At 36.4% G+C, this 20,059-nt stretch overlaps 1 protein-coding gene across 1 annotated transcript; it reads right to left on the bottom strand.

The window, feature by feature from the left end:
- Positions 1-4,184: 4,184 nt before the first annotated feature.
- On the bottom strand, positions 4,185-4,765 carry LOC131146121 (uncharacterized). The gene has a single exon (XM_058095474.1). The coding sequence runs from the start codon at positions 4,698-4,700 to the stop codon at positions 4,296-4,298; it is 405 nt and encodes a 134-aa protein (XP_057951457.1). The 5' UTR covers positions 4,701-4,765; the 3' UTR covers positions 4,185-4,295.
- Between the last annotated feature and the right edge of the window lie 15,294 nt (positions 4,766-20,059).

The following is a 20,059-nucleotide window of genomic DNA, read 5'->3' as shown; positions in this document are numbered from 1 at the left end:
ATCTCAATAGCCATAACATCTCTCCAATGAGAAAACTTAACAGTTTCATGATAGAATTGTGGTTCCTTAGTGGAAGAAACATTAAGAACAAAAAAGTGATAGGTAGGAGATAGTGAAGAATATGAAAGAACTAAACTAAGATCATAGGGCATACCTGAAGAAGGCCGAGAGCAATGAAGAACATAATTTCCAGGTTGTGAAACATTGACTAGATTACAGTGATAATCACATAAATATAATGGAGGATGATGAATACGAGTAGAACAATTGGAATATCAAAATCATTAGAAGTAAAATTAGATGGAGAAGCCTGAGTGTGTGAATTAGAAACCAAAGTGTTTGATGGAAAAGGAAAAGAAATATCATCAGAAGGACGCGAAAGAACTATAGAAGAAGAAAGAAAATCAGAAGTAGAGGTGAGAAAATTAAAAGGAAGAGATGAAAAAGGAAAGTGTGTTTCATGAAAAATAACATCTTGTTAAATAAAAATTTCATGAGAGGAAAGATCAAACAATCGGTAACCTTTGACAGCAAAAGGATAACCAAGAAATATACACTTTCGAGCTTGAGAATCAAACTTGTTACGAGAGGAATATAAAGTTGATGCAAAACACAAACAGTCAAATACCCGTAAATGTTTGTAAGAAGGAAGTTTAGAAAAGAGAATTTCAAAAGGGGATTTGTTAGACAAAAGAGGAGTAGGCATTTAGTTTATAAAATAGGCTGTAATGAGGATACAATCTTCCCAAAAGGGTAAAGGAAGGTGAGCTTGAAATCGAAGAGCACGAGCAACATTAAGCAGATTTTGGTGCTTTCATTCAACAACTGAATTTTGTTGAGGTGTAGCAACACAAGTGCATTGGTGGATGAACCTTTTGAAGCAAGAAAATCAGACATAAGAAATTCCGGCTTATTATCAGTGTGAAGAATTTTGACAGAGGTATGAAACTGATTTTCAACAAGAATAAAAAAATTACGAAGGAGCATATGTGTCTCACTTTTATTCTTCATTAAAAAAATCCATGTACATCAAGAGAAATCATCTACAATGGAAAAAAAAAATAACAAAATCCTTGTAAGGAAGCCATAGAAAAAGGGCACCAAATATCAACATGAACAATTTGAAAACTAAATGTAGTCACTAAAGCGCTTGAAGGAAAAGGCAAGCGATGCTACTTAGCCATTGGAAAAACAGTACAAGGAGAATTATTAGTAGACTTGAAAGAGGAAAAAGAAAGGAGATCACGAAGCAACAATAACCTGGAATCATATGGATGACCAAGCCTTTTATGCCAAATATCTAAAGAAGAATATGTAGCGGTGAAGCACTTTGGAGCCGAAATAGAGGGTGATATCAAATGGTAAAGGCCATCAAGCAATTTACCTAAGCCTATTGTCCTCCATTACTGCAGGTCCTGTATAAAACAAAAAGAAGAAATAAAAATGAAGGAGCAAGGAAGATCCGAACCAATTTACTAGTAGAAATAAGATTGAATGTAAAAGAAGGAACACACAAAACATTGTTTAAACTAAAGAATCAGAAAGCACAATATTACGAATATGAGTAATAGGTGCTTGAAGACCATTAGGAAGCACAAAAAAACTTGAAACAATGGATGTAATGGAAGAAAAGAAAGTAACCGAGTTAACCATGTGATCAGTAGCCCCGGTATCAATAATCCATGAAGTGGAAGGAGAATTAACCATGAGAGAAGCAAAATCTTGAGACTGGGATGAAAGAATACATGTCATGTGAGTTGGAGTTAAAGAAGTACCAGTAATTGTTGAAACTAATGGCTGAATGAGAGTTAACAATTGCTGACATTGCTCTTGAGTAAAAGACAATGATGGAGAATCAAAAGTAGGCTCAGTAGAAACATTGTGAGCTGAACTTGGTGTTGCAGATTTAGACTTAGTAAATTTGTATTCGGGAGGAAAACCATGCAACCGATAACATTTTTCCATAGTGTGACCTGTTATACCACAATGCGAACAAATAGGACGATCTTTCTTGATGGAAGATTTTGTGTTACTGAGTGTGGAAGATGCTGGAATAGAGGAACTGATCAATGCAGTTGAATCAAAAAGAGGAGCAGATGTAACTACATTCTATCGTTGACTCTCTTCTTGAAGTAAGAGAGAAAATACTTTGTTGATCAGTGGAGGAGGATCAAGTAAAAGAATTTGACCCCGTATGTGACTATAGGATTCATTCAAGCCCATTTGAAATTGAAAAAGATGATCCTAGTGTTGAAAGTCCACAATAGATCTGACAGCACTACAAGAACAAGCAGGAACACAAGAACATAAGGAAGAAGGACGATAGCTGTGAAGTTCATCCCAATAGCCCTTTAACTGAGTATAATATTGAGTAATAGAAAATTGACCTTGAGATAAATCCGAGATAACTTTCTTGAGTTGAAAGATGCGAGGACCATTGCTGCGAGAGAAATGATCATGAAGATCCAACCAAATTGCATGAGCAATGGTCGCATAGATGTCACTGGCTACAATCTCCTTAGAAATTGAATTGAGAAGCCATGCCACAACCATGCTATTACAGCGGCTCCATGGATAGTGAAGAGAATATGAAATCAATGGTTGAGGGAGAGATCCATCAATGAAAGCTATCTTATTCTTTGCATTCAAAGAAGTGAACATCGATCGACTCCATGTATGACAATTATCTCCGGTCAAGACATGAGAAACAAGAACAACACCAGGATGGTTTGAATTACTAAAATGATATGGATTTACAAAATCATCAATGGTTAATGAAGAATAAGGTGGAATGATAGATGCGAAAGGAGTTGGAAATTGGAGCTTTGACCATTAGAGAAGCTTGAGAGAAAACACTTCAAAATTTCTTTGATACAATATCAAATTTGTGAAAGTACTTCAGTTTTATTCACACCAAAAGTAGCCTACAATAGTGTATATATATACAACAATTCAATAACTGAACTACCAACTCAAGAACTAAAATAACAACTAACTAAAGTAACAACTGAACTACCAACCGAAGAACTAAATTAACAATTAACTAAATTACAACTGCAAGCTGTTGTTGCCAACTGAGAGCTGCTGCTACTACTAACTGCAGCTGCTGCTAACTGCTGCTACTGCTAATCATTGCGTGAGATGAGCAGTAGCTGCTGCTACTGCTGCTCTGTTATAAATCATAATAGAAACACACAAATTAAAGATGACGGTAAAAGCTTTTAATTGGGAATAAATTATTATCAGATAAGTTCCTCTTTGCCAAATAAACCAATTCCAACATCTTTATGGCTTAAGAAACTTCATTACCTTTGAGGCTCCTATAGAACTCAACATTCCAATACCATTTGACTTGATTAATGACTAGCAACTCATTGATCTTAGCTTCATGCTGAGTGAATAAACTAAAAAGATCAGGGAATTAAACTTTGAGAGATGCATTTGTTGCCCATTTGTGATGCCTGAAGGATTTTTTTTTTTTGACATTCTCAATCTGAATTTGTGCACAATTCCAAAATTCTGCCTTTGCTTTTTGAACTCCTTTTCATATAGCCCATCCCTGATTTTTTCTATAATCTTCCAACTCCCTTTTATAACCATTGTACCCATATTTTAGTTCGATGAATGATCTCCACTTCTGTGTTTTATTTTTTTCCAATATAAAACTTCCTGCTCCATTTCCCAAGCAACTCTCTGTTCATAAGCTTGATGATCTTATGCCCAAGCCTCCCTTCGAAATTGGATGATAGCAATTAGCCCATATGATCAAAGGGTATTTGAAATTCTCGGCACTTCCTCTCCAAAACAAGTCTCTTTGGAGCTTCTCAATTCTGTTAGCAACCTTTGAAGTAATGAGCAGAATAGACATGCAGAAAATTGGCAAGTTAACTGACTAATTAACTTGAGAGACCCGTCGAACTTGATCTTCACAAAGGAAAAATAATCCAACCTATTTCCCAGTTCAATCTAAATATAGGTTTGCATTTTAAGATAATCTCCAATATAAAAATTTCAAACATATTGTCTAATTGGATTTACTCAAGTTGGGAGGGTGAAGTTGGACTTTGGTGGCTCCAAGGTCCCAAGTTTGATTTTTCACTTCTAATTTGTCTCATGGATTATCAGGGACATGATGTGTTAATAGACGAGCGGCAATGTTTTCTTCCTTCGATTTGATACTGCTGGATCCGAACGACTTGCTTAGATTGAGATTTTGGATCATAAAAGAAAAAAAATTTCAAACATATTACAAGTGAGTAGTCTAATATAATAATCTTGCAATATGCAATCTAGGATCAACCAGAAGGAGGGGCATGTTCCATTCCATCAGCATTCACTTCACAGGGAGCTGCAGTCACCTTCTTTACTCCTCCTCCCACTTCAACATCGCAGGCACACCGACGGTGGCGCCACCTGCACTTTACCCACGCAACTAAGGAACAGCCCCTGCAACTCTCCATACTAATTCTCCTCAACGGAATCGCTTCCCGGCCGGCGAAGCTCCTCCCCACCACGCACGAAAGCACGGCAAGAACAGCGAGAACCGAGATCACTGCGAAAAATGGCCCGATTGATCCCGACTGCTGCCACGAACCGCCCGATACCGCGGCTTCTGGGTTCTCTATCGCTGTCGCGGCCGCCCCCGCTGCTGTTCCCTGTTGTGGCTCTTGCTGCGTCGTTGTCTCCATCAGTAATAGCATCAACCCTAGCTAGACCTCCCTCTAATTCTTAGCTTAACCACACGTACCTCATGCATTATATATATGTGTATACATTAAAGTTAAGGCCGGAAAGATAGATATACACATGCAGAACATGTACAGATAGAATTCATGCATGCTTTTACATACACTTTCCATGTGGTTTTCCACTATGCCCACCATGCACAGATGTATAATATTGGCTTTATTATGCTTTATTGGGTTTGCATGGTGATTGGTGCATGCATGGCTTTAGGGATGAGGCTTTATTTATGGGAAAGAGGATAAAAGAGATTCCGCTAGCTCAGTGCGTACGTGTTAAAGTGATGTTACCATGTGGATTGTGAATTGCTTAATTCACCTGTCTTCCTTAATTTATCTTGTCGGTGATATGACGAGAAATTAAAGCTTCGTTCAATCAGAAATACTATTTTATAATATATAATATGTGTTTTGATTATTGTTCACAGGATCACTTTTAGGTTGATTAATTTCTTGTCACCCTTATCTTAATCTAGTAAACTTTCATTTTTGAAAAGTTTCTTCTTTCTTGGATTATTATATATAATTTTCTTTTAGAAAGGAAACAACAATTTATTGAAGTTAAGCTTAAAGACTTCACTCAGAAGTCATACTTGACTTTGCACCGATACAGGGCATTTGTGAATTTAGAACCTGCAATTCGTGAGTGATTTGAGGCTTTCATGCATAACACATTAATAAATTTTTTATTTTATTTTAAAAGATAGATTGATTTATACGATTATTGCCCGACTCGTTGCTTCAATGACTACTCAATATGAAGATGACCAACTCTACAACTTTTGGTATCATATATACTACAAAAAAAAAAAAAAACAAAAAAAAAAGATTTTTAGTGACGGTTTTAAACCGTCACTATTAATTATTAGTGATGGTTTAGTGATGCTTATGGATTGGTAACTACAACGGCGATCTCAACTGATACGGAAAGTAAGGACGTGAAACTGGTATGGAACAATAGTCAATCAGAGAGCACAGTCTTGAATGTGAATGGATCTTTGGACATATTTTAGTAGCTTGGAATAAAGCTAAATTTTCACATAAGGAAATTATCAAAGGAAAGTTCTCTATCTCCATCGTCATTCAAAACATCTCCATGGGATGAGAATGACTCCACACGGTTGACTACGACCCTTACAGAGTGTAAGAAAAATCCAGTTTTTGAGTAGAATTGTTGAGCTACAAAGAAAACAGGTCACTAACTTGGTGCATTTTGTTGAGAGAGATATTAATAAACAACCACAACGGAATAATTCTTCTCCCTATATACAAGCAAATATAGTGTATCTGTACTTTTATACTTGCTGGAAATAATAAGAGAAATAATCAATCACACCAAGCCATAAGAACATAAGCAATTTTTTACGTGGAAAATTTTCCCAGTGTGAAGAGGAAAAATCACGGGATCTAGTCTAATTAAAATCTCCACTATCAATCAAACAATGGGTACACAAAGTCTTCTTTAATCGTAATTAGAGGATACGAATATCTCTCATCAAGATATCAAAAATCTTGGAAAATACAAAGAGAATTAGAGAGAATATACCAAATTTGCGATTACTGTTCACGGGAACAAACCCCAACTCTTGAGCTCCAAATCCAATCTCCACCGTTTAGATTGTAGTTCCTTGAGTCATGAACCTATCCTCCAAGTTTTAGCTCGATCGGACCATAGAAGAAGTGGGATCGAAGTCTTGATGAAATATGGGCAGTATGAGAAAAATCACGTTTTTCTCTCTTTCTTTTGAGAAGTGACGGCTCCTCTCTTCTCCCCTCTCTTTTTATAACTTCTTTTAGGTTTTTTCACACTAAAAGGGCTAGGCTTTGGGCTTTTAATAAAGCCCACTTGGGCTTTTCTCCACATGGAAGGAAATAACCCAACAAATCTCCCCCTTTCCAACTATGTGGAGGGAATCGCCATCCCGGCAATCAAACAACAAACTTCAAACTTCTCCCTTGGTAGTGTCTTTGTCAACATATTAGAACCATTATCATCAGTGTGAACCTTATCAAGTTCCAATAACTTATCGTTCAACACATCTCTGATCCAATGGTATCGTACATCAATGTGCTTCGATCTTGTATGGAAACTGAAATTCTTAGCAAGATGAATAGTACTCTGACTATCACAAAACAATACATACCTCTGCTGCTCAAAACCAAGTTTTCTCAAGAACTTCTTTGCCCATAACAACTCTTTAGTCGCTTCCGTTGCTACAATGAACTCTGCCTCTGTTATAGAAAGAGCATTGCACTTCTAAAGTCTCGATTGCCAAGTTATAGCCCCACCTGCAAAAGTTATCAAATAGCCCAAAGTAGACTTATGAGTGTTCACATCCCCAGCCATATCTGCATTTGTGTAGCCAACTAACAATGGTTGTCCGTTTCCCAAACCAAGTCTCAAACTAGAAGTGTCTCGAAGATATCTCATGATCCACTTCACTGCATTCCAGTGCTCTATTCCTGGATTTGACAAGAATTAGCTAACTACACCAACTACATAGGCTATATCTGGTCTTGTGCAAACCATTGCATATATCAAACTTCCTATTACTGAGGCGTAAGGAACTCTTTCCATGTCTTCCTTTTCCTTATCTGTAGAAGGACATTCCTTTGTACTTAGTATGAAGTGGGTAGCAAGAGGAGAGCTAACCACTTTAACTTTGTCCATATTGAACCTCTGAAGCACTTTCTCAATGTACTCCTCCTGTGACAAATATAATTTCTTAACACCCCTGTCACGACTGATTCTTATGCCAAGAATTTTCTTTACTGGCCCCAAATCCTTCATAGCAAATGACTTACTCAATTACTTCTTCAACTGGTCAATCCTTGAAGCATTCTTGCCAAAAATTAGCATGTCATCCACATAAAGCAGTAAGAAAATAAAATCATCATCAGAGAATTTCTGAATAAATACACAGTGATCTGAAGTTGTCTTCTAGTAGCCTTGCTCCCCCAAAACAGACTCAAACTTCTTATACCACTGTCTCGGTGCTTGTTTCAAACCATATAGGCTTTTCTTCAGCTTGCACACATAATCCTCTTTTCCTTTCACTCTGAAACCCTTTGGCTACTTTATATAAATCTCTTCCTCCAAATCACCGTGAAGGAAGGCAATTTTCACATCCATCTGCTCAACTTCCAAGTCAAGACTAGTTGCTAAACCGAGTACTGTACGGATCGATGACATCTTTACAATTGGAGAGAAGATCTCATCAAAATCAATACCTTTTCTCTGACCAAGCCCTTTTACAACCAATCTAGCTTTGTACTGTGGTCGTGAAGAGAACTCATTTGGCTTCTTTTTGTAAATCCACTTGTTCTCCAAAGCTCCTTTTTCTTTTAGGCGGCTTCACTAACTCAAAGGTGTGGTTATCATACAATGACTGCATCTCATCTTGCATGGCCTCAACCCACTCTGTCTTGTGTTCATCTTCCAGGGCTTCTGCAAAACACTGGGACTCTCCCCCGTTAGTCAATAACATATATTGTTCTGCTGAATACCGAGTGAAAGGATGTTGGTCTTTAACTGACCTCCTGGATGGAATCTCTGGTGGAATCTTTGGCACTGTTAACTGCTCATCAGTCTCAACATCTCTTTGAACATGTAAGGCAACATCCATATCACCTCTATCCTGGTGGTCATCCTGAATATCATTCTCAACTTGAGATGAAAAATTCTTCAAAGGAACTGGATCCACATCAAACATACTGTCACCTTGTTAGACATAGATTTCTTTACCTTCTCAATATCCTAAATCGTCTGATCTTCTACAAACACGACATCTCTGCTTCTCACAATTTTCTTCTCAATTGGATCATAAAGCTTGTATCCAAACTCATCTTGACCGTAGCTAAGGAATATATACTGTCGCATTTTCTCATCAAGTTTGGACCTTTCATATTTTGGAATATGCACAAATGCTTTGCACCCAAAAACACGTATATGATTATAGGCAACATCCTTACCTGTCCAAACTCGGTCTAACACATCAAACTATAGAGGAACACAAGGTGTAAGATTCAACACATGAACAACAGTGCTTAATGCCTCCCCCCAAAAGGATTTTGGCAACCGGGCTTGTGAAAGCAAACATCTCACTCTCTAAAGCAGTGTTCTGTTCATCCTTTCTGCTATGCCATTCAATTGAGTTTTTGGAGGAGTCTTTTGATGCCAAATGCCCTTCTGTTTGCAATACTCATCAAATGGACCAGAATACTCTCCACCGTTGTCAGTCCGGATGCACCTCAGTTTCTTCCCAGTTTGTCTCTCAACTAGGGCTTGAAATTTCTTGAACTCAGCCAACACTTGGTTTTTTAACTTTAAGATATATACCCACAACTTCCTTGAATGATCATCTATGAAGGTCACAAAGTATCTGGAGCCACCAAGTGTTCTCGTCTTCATAGGGCCACACACATTCAAATGTATTAAATCCAGTATCTTTGACTTTCTTGAATGAGGGGAATTCTTGAAGGAAACTCTGCTCTGCTTCCCTGACAAACAATGAGTACATCTTTTCAGAAGTGTACTTTTCAGTCCACATAGTAGACTTTTCTTTCCAAGTAGAGCTAATCCTTTCTCACTCATGTGAGCCAGTCTCTTGTGCCACAACTCTACTATACCATTATCCTCCATCGCATTAATAATGTAGTTGGAGATCTTTGCTTGCAGAATGTACAATGCAGAGTGCTTCATGCCACGAGCCACAACCATAGCACCCCTGGTGAGCTTCCACGGGCCATCACTAAAAGTGCTGCAATACCCCTCGTCATTAAGTTTACCTATAGAAATCAAATTCAAAAGAATGTTAGGAATATGCTTTACATCTCTAAGAACTAAACTCGTGCCATTATTTGTCTTCAAATACACATCACCAATTCCAATGACTTTAACCAGGCCATCATTGCCCATCTTTACTGTTCCAAAGTCACCAAATCTATAGGATGTAAAGAAATCCTTCCAAGATGTAGCATGAATGGAGGCACCACTGTCAATCACCCAACTGGTCTTATGATATGCAACATTTATCATCTCTTCATCATAAATAATGAGGAATTCTGCAAGAGTGGTGGTAGCAACTCTATCATCACCATCTTTGTCATCTCTATTCTTCGTTCCCTTCCCTTTCTCATTCTTGTTTTCTTTCTTCAATTGCCTGCAATATTTCTTGATGTGTCCCTTTTTCCCGCAATGATGACACTCAACATTTGCAAACTTGTTGGACTTGCTTCTACTGTTATCTCTGTTCTTCAGACCTCTGCTCTTACTTCTCCCCCTCTTTTCTATAACCAAGATCTCTGACTGTGAAGAGGATCCCTGTGTTTTTCTTCTCATCTCTTCATTTAGCAAACATTTCTTGGCCATATCCATTGTGATTACACCCTATGGAGCAGAGTTAGACAATGAAGTTCTGAGCATCTCCCACGAGTCCGGTAATGAACCAAGCAACCATAACCCTTGTATCTCATCATCAAACTTAATACCCATTCCAGCCAGCTGATTCATAATTCTTTGGAATATATTCAGGTGATCAGATAAAGGAGTCCTGTCTTGGTACCTCAAAGCCATTATTTGTTTAATCAGAAACAACTTATTATTTCTAGTCTTTCTAGCATATAACTGTTCAAGCTTATTCCATAGAGAACGTGCATTTGTTTCTCCACTAATATGGTTCAAAACATTATCATCTACCCATTGCCTGATATATCCACATACCTGTTGATGTAACAAAGTCCATTCCACATTAGATTTTTTTTCTGGTTTTTCAGCACTAAACATCGGTAGGTAATAATCTTTAACACAAAGAAGATCCTCCATTTTTCCTTTCCATATGTGATAATTTGAACCATTGAGATTAATTATTGTACTAGTATTTGCTTCCATAACTCAAACTACCAACCTGACAATCTATTAATCGGGTTCTGATATCACTTTGTTGGGAGAGATATCAATAAACAACCATAGTGGAATAATTCTTCTCTCTCTATGCAAGAAAATATAGTGTATCTCTACTTTTATACGTGCTGGAAATAATAAGAGAAATAATCAATCACACCAAGCCACAAGAATACAAGTAATTTTTTACGTGGAAAACATCCCCAGTGTGAAGAAGAAAAATCATGGGACTTAATCCAGTTAAAATCTCCACTATCAATCAAATAATGGGTATACAAAGTCTTCTCTAATCGTAATTAGAGGATACAAATATCTCTTATCAAGATATCAACAATCTTGGCAAATACAAAGAGAATTGGAGATAACATACCAAATTCGCGGTTACTGTTCACGAGCAAAAACCTCAATTCTCGAGCTCCAAATCTGATCTCCACTGTTCAGGTTGTAGCTCATTGAGTCGTGAACCTCTCCTCCAAATTTCAGCTCGATCAGACCACAGACGAAGCGAGATCGGAGTCTTGATAAAATTTGGACAGCATGAGAAAATCATGTTTTTCTCTTTCTTTTGAGAAGTGACGGGTCCTCTCTTCTCCCCTCTCTTTTTATAACTTCCTTTAGGTTTTTTCACACTAAAAGGGCTGAACTTTGAACTTTTAATAAACCTCACTTGGACTTCCTCCACATGGAAGGAAATAACCCAACACATTTGTGGAGACTTCAATGAGATTAGATTTCCTAACAAAAGAACAGGCTACACACAAATCTCTCAGTCCATGGGTCTCTTTTCTGCCTTCATATCCAAATGGGAGCTAATAGACCTACTGCTTAGTGGGCTGAGTTCACTTGGGCTAACAACCAAGATTCTCCCACAATGTTCAGAATTGACAAATTCTTGGTCACATCAGAGTGGATGTTAAATTCTCCTCAGATTGCTTAATTGGATATAATTCGATGTTTATCAGGTCACAATCCTATCATGTTAGATTGCAGAGGTATCAAATGGGGTAATTCCCCTTTCATATTTGATAGCAGCTGGCTAAAAATTGAAGGGCTTCAAAGAAAGATGGAGGAAAAATGGGGGTCTTTGTCTTTCAAAGGATCAGCTTCACTTGTTCTAGCCAAAAAATTGAAGGGCTTGAAAGATTTCTTAAAAATGTGGAGGAAGGAGCACAGGGTAGTCGAAACACAGCTTAAAGCTTCATGGCTAAAGGAGGTAGATGCGTGGAATATTAAGTTAGAGCAGGGGCCTCTCTCCCCAAAAGACAAAGCTCTTAAAGAAGAAGCTAATAAAAAGCTTCTTATTCTGCTAGATAGGGAAGAAGCTTCATGGAGATTAAAATCCCGAGAACTATGGCTAAAAGCAGGAGATAGAAATACTAGTTTTTTCCACAATATGGCTTTCCAACACAGACGATAGAATTACATCTCAAGGATAGTCATCGGGAATAAGACGAGCACAGAAAAGGAAGAAATAAAATTTGGGATCACAAATTTTTTCTAAGATCTCCTTCAAGAACCATATGAGTGGAGACCTAGACAAAAGAAAGAAGGGATTATCTCCTTGACAGACAACAGTTCAAAGGAGCTTGAAAGACAATTTACAGAGACCGAACTATGGAGAGCCATTTCCTCTATGAACGGAGACAAAACTCCTGGCCCAGATGGTTTTACCATTGCTTTTATTCAGAAATGCTGGGGATTCTTGAAAGAAGACTTCATATTGGCGTTCCAGGAAATTTATGAAGAAGAAAGATTCGAAAAAATTCTAAACGCCACATTCATAGTTACCATACCAAAGAAGGGAAGGGCTGAGAATATTAAATATTTTAGGCCAATCAGTTTAATTGGAATCTTCTGCAAAAATCTTAGCAAAGGTTCTATCTCTCAGGCTTAAAGAAGTTTTACCTATGATTATACCCAATAGTAGATGACCTTCGTCTCAGGAAGACAAATCTTAGATGCAGCTTTGATAGCAAATGAAGGTGTGGACTTCTTGCGGAGAAAGAAGATTAGAAGTTTTGCCTGCAAGCTTGATTTGGAAAAGGCTTTTGATCATGTAAGCTGGAGCTGCCTTATTAATATTCTGAGAATCATAGGCTTCGGAGAAAAATGGAGGAAATAGATGAAATGGTGCATATCAACGGCTTCCCTTTCAGTGTTGGTAAATGGAGAGGCTATTGGATTCTTTAATAGCACCCGGGGTATAATTCAAGGAGACCCACTCTCTCCCTTCCTTTTTGTCATTGTGATGGAAGCTCTATTGCAGATGATAATAAGAGGTTTGTAAAAGAATCTATTAAACGAAGTAAATATTTACAGTCCATCTCACTCCACCACTTTAACTCATGTTTTCTTCGCAGATGACACTTTGATTTTTTGTAACAATTTTTCATCTGAATTCAAGAATTTAAGGGCAATATTACTCCGTTTTGAGGTAGTAACTGGCTGAAAGTCAATTTTTCCAAAAGTAGTATATTCCCAATGGGCGTGTCAACAAGAGCAGAGTGGAAGGCGGAAATCCTCAATTGCAATCTGGATGCCTTTCCCACAACATATCTAGGGCTTCCATTAGGAGTAAATTCAAACTCTTGTCATATCTAGGATCTCGTGGTGGACAAAATGGAGCGTAAGCTGGCGTCATGGAAGTCAAAATTTTTGTCAATGGGAGGTAGACTCACACTCATTAATTCTCTCTTATCCAATCGGCCTATTTACTTCATGTCATTATTTTCCATGCCCAAGAAGCTAATGTAGGTTCTAGGGAGGACGCAAAGGAATTTTTTAGAAGAAAAATTCAAATACCCCTTTGCAAATGGAGCATTGTTACATGTTCTAAAGCCCATGGTGGATTGGGCATTAAACAATTAGAGCTAATGAACAAAGCTCTTTTGAGCAAATGGGTATGGTGCTTTAGCAGGAAAGAAAATGGGTTATGGAAAACAATAATTGTAACGCCCTAGAACCCGCCAAGTGGGGTCCGGGGTGCTATTCTAACTTAAATCTATGATACCACATAAATAACAGTGGAAGATCTCCATAAAAATTACTAGAATAGCTAAAATATCCCAATATAACATTAAATCCATCCTATTATCTCAATGAAGTTCCCAACTCATTAAAACCTAAATAAAATATCAATAATATCTTTAATATCAATTTAATACATCCTTAGGAATTTCAAGATAAACCATGAATAACAAATTTAATAATTAATCTAAACTACTATTTCTAACCCCACTCACGCTTCCACTGCACTACTTGATTCCTGTAAAACTCCACAGGGCATCTAAAAAATATTTGATAATAATGGGGTGAGACACTTTTTAGTAAGGATGGAATAAATTATTATCAGTGTGTGGCCAAATGAGTTTTAGTATATACAAAATATAATCATTTGTTAAACGACAACTGTTAAAACACTTATAAATTGTATTCACATATGCAACATTATTTTAAAAGCGAGAGTTCCCGAGAATTGGGGAGATTACATGCCCATACATGTAACGTCCCTTTGCTCTAATACCTTAAGCAACCTTACCCATTTAGTTTGGGTGTGACTATAACTGATACCTATTAGGGCACTCGCCTTACTCAGCAAGCTCTCGGGCAGAAAGTCTTACCTTGCCATAATTTGTTTATGCATTTTAATTCACATACATGTACTCACACACATTCATCATCAATCATACCACAGAATCAACATACACGTACTTTTCATAATAACACAACATATCCAAAATCATAATGTAATCAATTCACCTACACAAACTCACACCCACCAAAGATAATGCACAAGAATTTCAATATTCATCATTCCCACTGCGTACCGAGTAGATCTCAATATGTGACCCACATAGGGACTTTCACAGATACAATACACACAACACCATTCATAGTACATTGACAAAAACGAACTCCTTATCCATCCTGCCAACGTTTTTGCCCCATTAATATATATAAATGACAATATATATAATGAACTCCTCATAATCCTGCCTACCTTATATCACAACTTATATGATGGACAATATAATGAACTCCTCATTAGCCAGCCAACGTTATATTGCGATATGCATGAAGGACACTAAATCACACAAACATATAAATACTCACACCACAACAATCACAACCAATTTATTAAAATAAAATATTAATCTCATGCCACACGATTTATGTGTTTAACCATAATTTACTAAGCTGTTTGTAAATAATAAATCATACTTTAATAATCCAAGACCATTAATTTCATCTGTTTAATTTATTCAAAAAATCTGTTATAATCATCGAGAAATCAAATATTTTAATTCAATCAGTTCAACTTTAAAGTAATACTTATTATAAAATCCCTAGACTCACAAACACCAATTTAATCAATTTATAATAATAATAATAATAATAATAATAATAATAATAATAATAATAATAATATTCCAAAATCCAATTTTCATATGTCAGAATATTAAAAAAAACTTGTATATAATTCTTATAATCTCATATTACAATTTAATCGGTTAATTTATAAAAATTCCTAACATAATTTATTCCCTTTACCTCATTCCAAGAGTGGTGTTTAGAAAGTCCAAACCTAAAATCTACTCTGACTAACTTGCTAAGGATCGAAGCTGGGACTCTGTGGTGGTGTTCGATCATCAGTTTGGCTGAATATTGGGGAAAAATTGAAGAGAGAGAGTGGGTTTACCTTATCCCAAGAGTGGTGCCTATGACGCCCTAATCACAAATCCACTTTAGTTAAAATGTTGGTGGCTGAGATAGGAACCCAGTGCTATTTTCCGTTCTCCAATTGACCGAGAAAATGAGGAGAGAGAGAGAGGGAAGGTGTGAGGAGAGAGAGAGAGAGGGAATGCTCTCTGTAATCTGTTCCTAAGGAAGTTATCTTCCTTAGGAAGATAACCTTTATAATAATAATAATAATAATATTATTATTATTATTATTATTATTATTATTATTATTATATTATTAAATTAATAATAATTATGATTTATTATTTATTTAATTATTTAATTAAATAAATAATTTTAATTTTATTTTAATTTAATTTTTTTTTTGGGATCACTACATTCTCTGCCCATTAAAAAAAATTAGTTCTCGAAATTTGCTAATCAATCATTTTACCTAACCCTAAAATTACTTCACTGTCATCATATTACAAATTCAATATACTCCATAGATATGCACAAATACGTTACTTAACATTCAAATCCTCAATTAAAAACATCAAGCATCCAACTTGACCACAAATGATCAAATCACAACACCTAAATTACCAAGATTCTCCTTCAAAGACTTTTCCCACTATCAGCTAACCAAATCTTTGAGTTCTAATTTTAAGTTCCCATCTTTCTACTTGAAAACATCATTGTCGATAGATTTACCATGGTTTTCTAAAACTTGCGATTTGTGACGCCCCAATTTCGTACAAATTTTTTTCAAAACAACAATAATAAATAAATTCATTCGTCATAAACAACATCCACAAATCGGTCACGTCAACAATCCTACTACCATTCAAACAAACCGACCCGCATTAGGTACCTGGTTAAAAATTATTTCATTCTACAACCTAACAGTGGAAGACAGTATATACAGATCAGTCAGAATACCATACTTAGAGTATTAATATACATCTATATACATCACCATAACAGACTCAAAAACAACTCAACTCTAGGGGAATTACACCTTCCCTAGTCTAGAAACTCACCCTGGGTGTTAGGATCCCAGCTCCCTATGATCACAGAGCTCTATCACCTGGCCTATCCCTGTTCCCTGAAAAATTTAGATAATTTGGGTGAGACACATTTCAGTAAGAATGAATAAATTATTTACAGTGTGTGGTCATATGAGTTCAGTTATAACATGTTTTATTTTTCAAAACAACATTTCATATGAGAAAATACATTGATATTCACACTCTCATAATCATATAGATATACAACACAAGATTTTATAAACTTTAAAATCATTTCTCAAGTTTATTAATTTCCAACACATATAATTACCTGCAAAGTTCCTGAGAATAGGGAAGATTGCCCGCCCATACAGGTAGCTTCCCTCTGCCCTAACATGTTATGCTTCCAGGAATGGCCACATCTATTACCTATCTAGACACTCACCTTACTCAGTAAGTCCTCAGGCGGAGATTTTCACTTTGCCTCAATTATTTATTTTATAAAACACACACTTTCTCATTTTTCATAATCATTTCCCATTTTAACTCATTACATATCTATGTATACATAAATTCACATTTATGTATTTTACATAATACATTAGATCACATAATTCCAATTCTCAACACATTCACGATTTCCATACTGAGCATACCTCCCCAACAATATCAGTAGGAATCTCACAACACAATTTCCATACTGAGCATACCTCCCCAACGACATCAGTAGGAACTTCACACACACACACACATACACACACACACACACACACACATACACAGTCTCCATATTGAGCATACCTCTCCAATAGCATCAATAGGAACTTCACACACACACACAGTCTCCATACTGAGCTTACCTCCCCAACGGTATCAATAGGAACTTCACATACACACACAGTCTCCATACTGAGTATACCTCCCCAATGGCATCAGTAGGGACTTCATACACACACACACACATACAGTCTCCATACTGAGCATACCTCCCCAACGACACCAGTAGGAACTTCACACACACACACACATAGTCTCCATACTGAGCATACCTCCCTAACGGCATTAGTAGGAACTTCACATATACATACACACAGTCTCCATACTGAGCATACCTTCCCAACGACATCAGTAGGAACTTCACATACACACACAGTTTCCATACTAAGCATACCTCTCTAACGGCATCAGTAGGGACTTCACACACACACACACACAGTCTCCATACCGAGCATACCTCCCTAATGGCATCAGTAGGAACTTCACACATAATTTCCATATTGAGCATACCTCCTTAACGACATCAATAGGAACTTCACAACACAATTTCCATACTAAACATACCTCCCCAACGGCATCAGTAGGAACATCATACACACAATCTCCCTACTGAGCATACCTCCCCAATGGCATCAGTAGGAAAGGAATACTACCCACGTTCAATTATTGTGCAGTATTGGCATATCATCAATCATATTTTAGTATATCTCAATTCAGTTCATTATAAATATTCTCATAATTTTTTGTGCACTTTCATCATCTCATAATAATATATATCATATTTCATGTATTTCCACATTTCCCAAAATACTCATATCAGTAATTTGTACAAACTCATTTTTCATGCAAATAATTTCTACTCACGTATAAATATCACATCAATCATTCTCATTTCAGTATTTTCTCATAAATATACATCATTATATTTCACATTTTTCAACACATGTCATGTGCTACACAATTTTTATCTAATACTCGTTAATTTCACACTGCAAAGCATCACAATTTAATATTACTCAAATGCCACACAATTTATCTAATATTTATATCATAATAATTTTCAGGCAAAATACCATATGTTCATTTTCACATATTAATTCATACAAAAATTCTAAAAATAGTGTTATAATTTATTCCCCTTACCTGACTTATTGAGAAACTCGTTAACACCCAAATTCTACGCCTTTGGCGCTCGAAATTCAACTCTTGCAATTTACATTTTTCCCAGATTAATTAACCTATTTCCCCCAAAATAATACTCAACTAATCTTTCCTAAGCTCTATATACCTCAAATTAACATTTAAATTAATATTTGACATCCCCACTTAATTTTTTGAATTTTGCATGCGAGTCCCAAAATTACACCCGCGGTGCTCACCCGGGCCCTAAATTTCAAAAATTTCGCTTCAACTCCAGGTGCTCAACATTTTAGCATTTCTAAATTAATCCTGATTAATTAAAAATAAGCCCCTTAATAATCCCCGTACCCCAAATTTGGGGTTTTGCCCATGACAATCCCACGAGAATTTCGTCCCGCTAAACTTGTAGAGAATCATTCCTAGATTCTCATGGTGGTGTCCATTCGTCGATTGAGCTTATAATTTGTAAGAAATTAAAGAAAAATGAAAAATTAGCTTACCCCAAGAGATATGCCTACGCTGCTCCTACCACCAATTCGCTTCGGTAGAAAAGATGGCAACGGAGAATGGAGTCCAGCGATATCTTCCGATTTTCGATCGGGTAAGAATCTGTTATGGAACTGAGTAGAGAAAGATGGACAGAGAGAGAGAGAGAGAGAGAGAGAGAGAGAGAGAGAGAGAGAGAGAGAGAGAGAGAGAGCCAGAGAGCATGCTCTCTGGATTCTTTATGCTTCCTGAAGCTTCAAGCTTCAGGAAGCTTTGTTTGTTTGTTTTTTTTTTCTTTTAATTATATATGTATATATATATATATATATCTAATTTATATTATATTATTATCATTTAATTAATAATAATTTTTTAATTAATTTAATTAATTAATTATTTTTTTTTATTCCCAAGACTATCACTTTCTAGGGTGTTACACGATTGCTTCAGAAAATCACAGAAGACCATCAAGGGATTTTTGCCTCCACGCTGCGAAACAAAACTCAAAATTTCTACCAGTACCCTAATCTACACGTTCCTATCCTCATCACCATTCATACCTATACTTTAATAATAATCCTCCTAAAGTCTATAGAATCTATTTCCTAAGCTCTAATACCACCTTCTAACGCCCTAGAACTCCCCAAACAGGGCCCGAGGTGTTATTATAACTTAAATTTATGATACCACGTAAATAACAGTGGAAGATCTCCATAACCATTACCAGAGTAACTAAAATATCCCAATATAACATCAAATCCATCACAGTATCTCAATGAAGTTCCCAACTCATCAAAACCTAAATAAAATATCACTAATATATTTAATATCAATTTAATACATACTTAGGAATTTCAAGATAAACCACGAATAACAAATTTAATAATGAATCTAAACTATTATTTCTGTAGAGACCCAGAAAATATAAAAATAAAAGAAATTTGAAGAAAGGGAGGAAATTTGGTTTGGGAAGCCAAACCATCGACGGTTTCGTGAGGGCTGCAGAAAATCGTAGAAGATTTTCTTTTTATTGCAGGTTGGTAACACGTAAAATAGTAAAAATTGACGGGTTAAAGCCCAAACCTTCTACGGTTTTGTGAACGGTGCAGAAAATCATCGATGGTTTTCTCTGTAGTAAGCATTACAAGGAAGTCCCATGACCTGATTTTTATTAATCAAACAAAATTTTCTCTCACTCTCTCTCTCTCTCTCTCTCTCTCTCTCTCTCTCTCTCTCTCTCTTCCAAACCCTACGACTCTCTCTCCCTTCTCTCTTCAATTTCGGCTTCTTTATAGCCCGGATTAACGATCAAGAACCACCAC

The sequence above is a fragment of the Malania oleifera genome, chromosome 13 (genome assembly GCF_029873635.1).
Source record: "Malania oleifera isolate guangnan ecotype guangnan chromosome 13, ASM2987363v1, whole genome shotgun sequence".
Taxonomy (NCBI): domain Eukaryota; kingdom Viridiplantae; phylum Streptophyta; class Magnoliopsida; order Santalales; family Ximeniaceae; genus Malania; species Malania oleifera.
The sequence above is the reverse complement of the archived record's forward strand: the minus strand, read 5'-3'. Positions and strand labels throughout refer to the sequence as shown.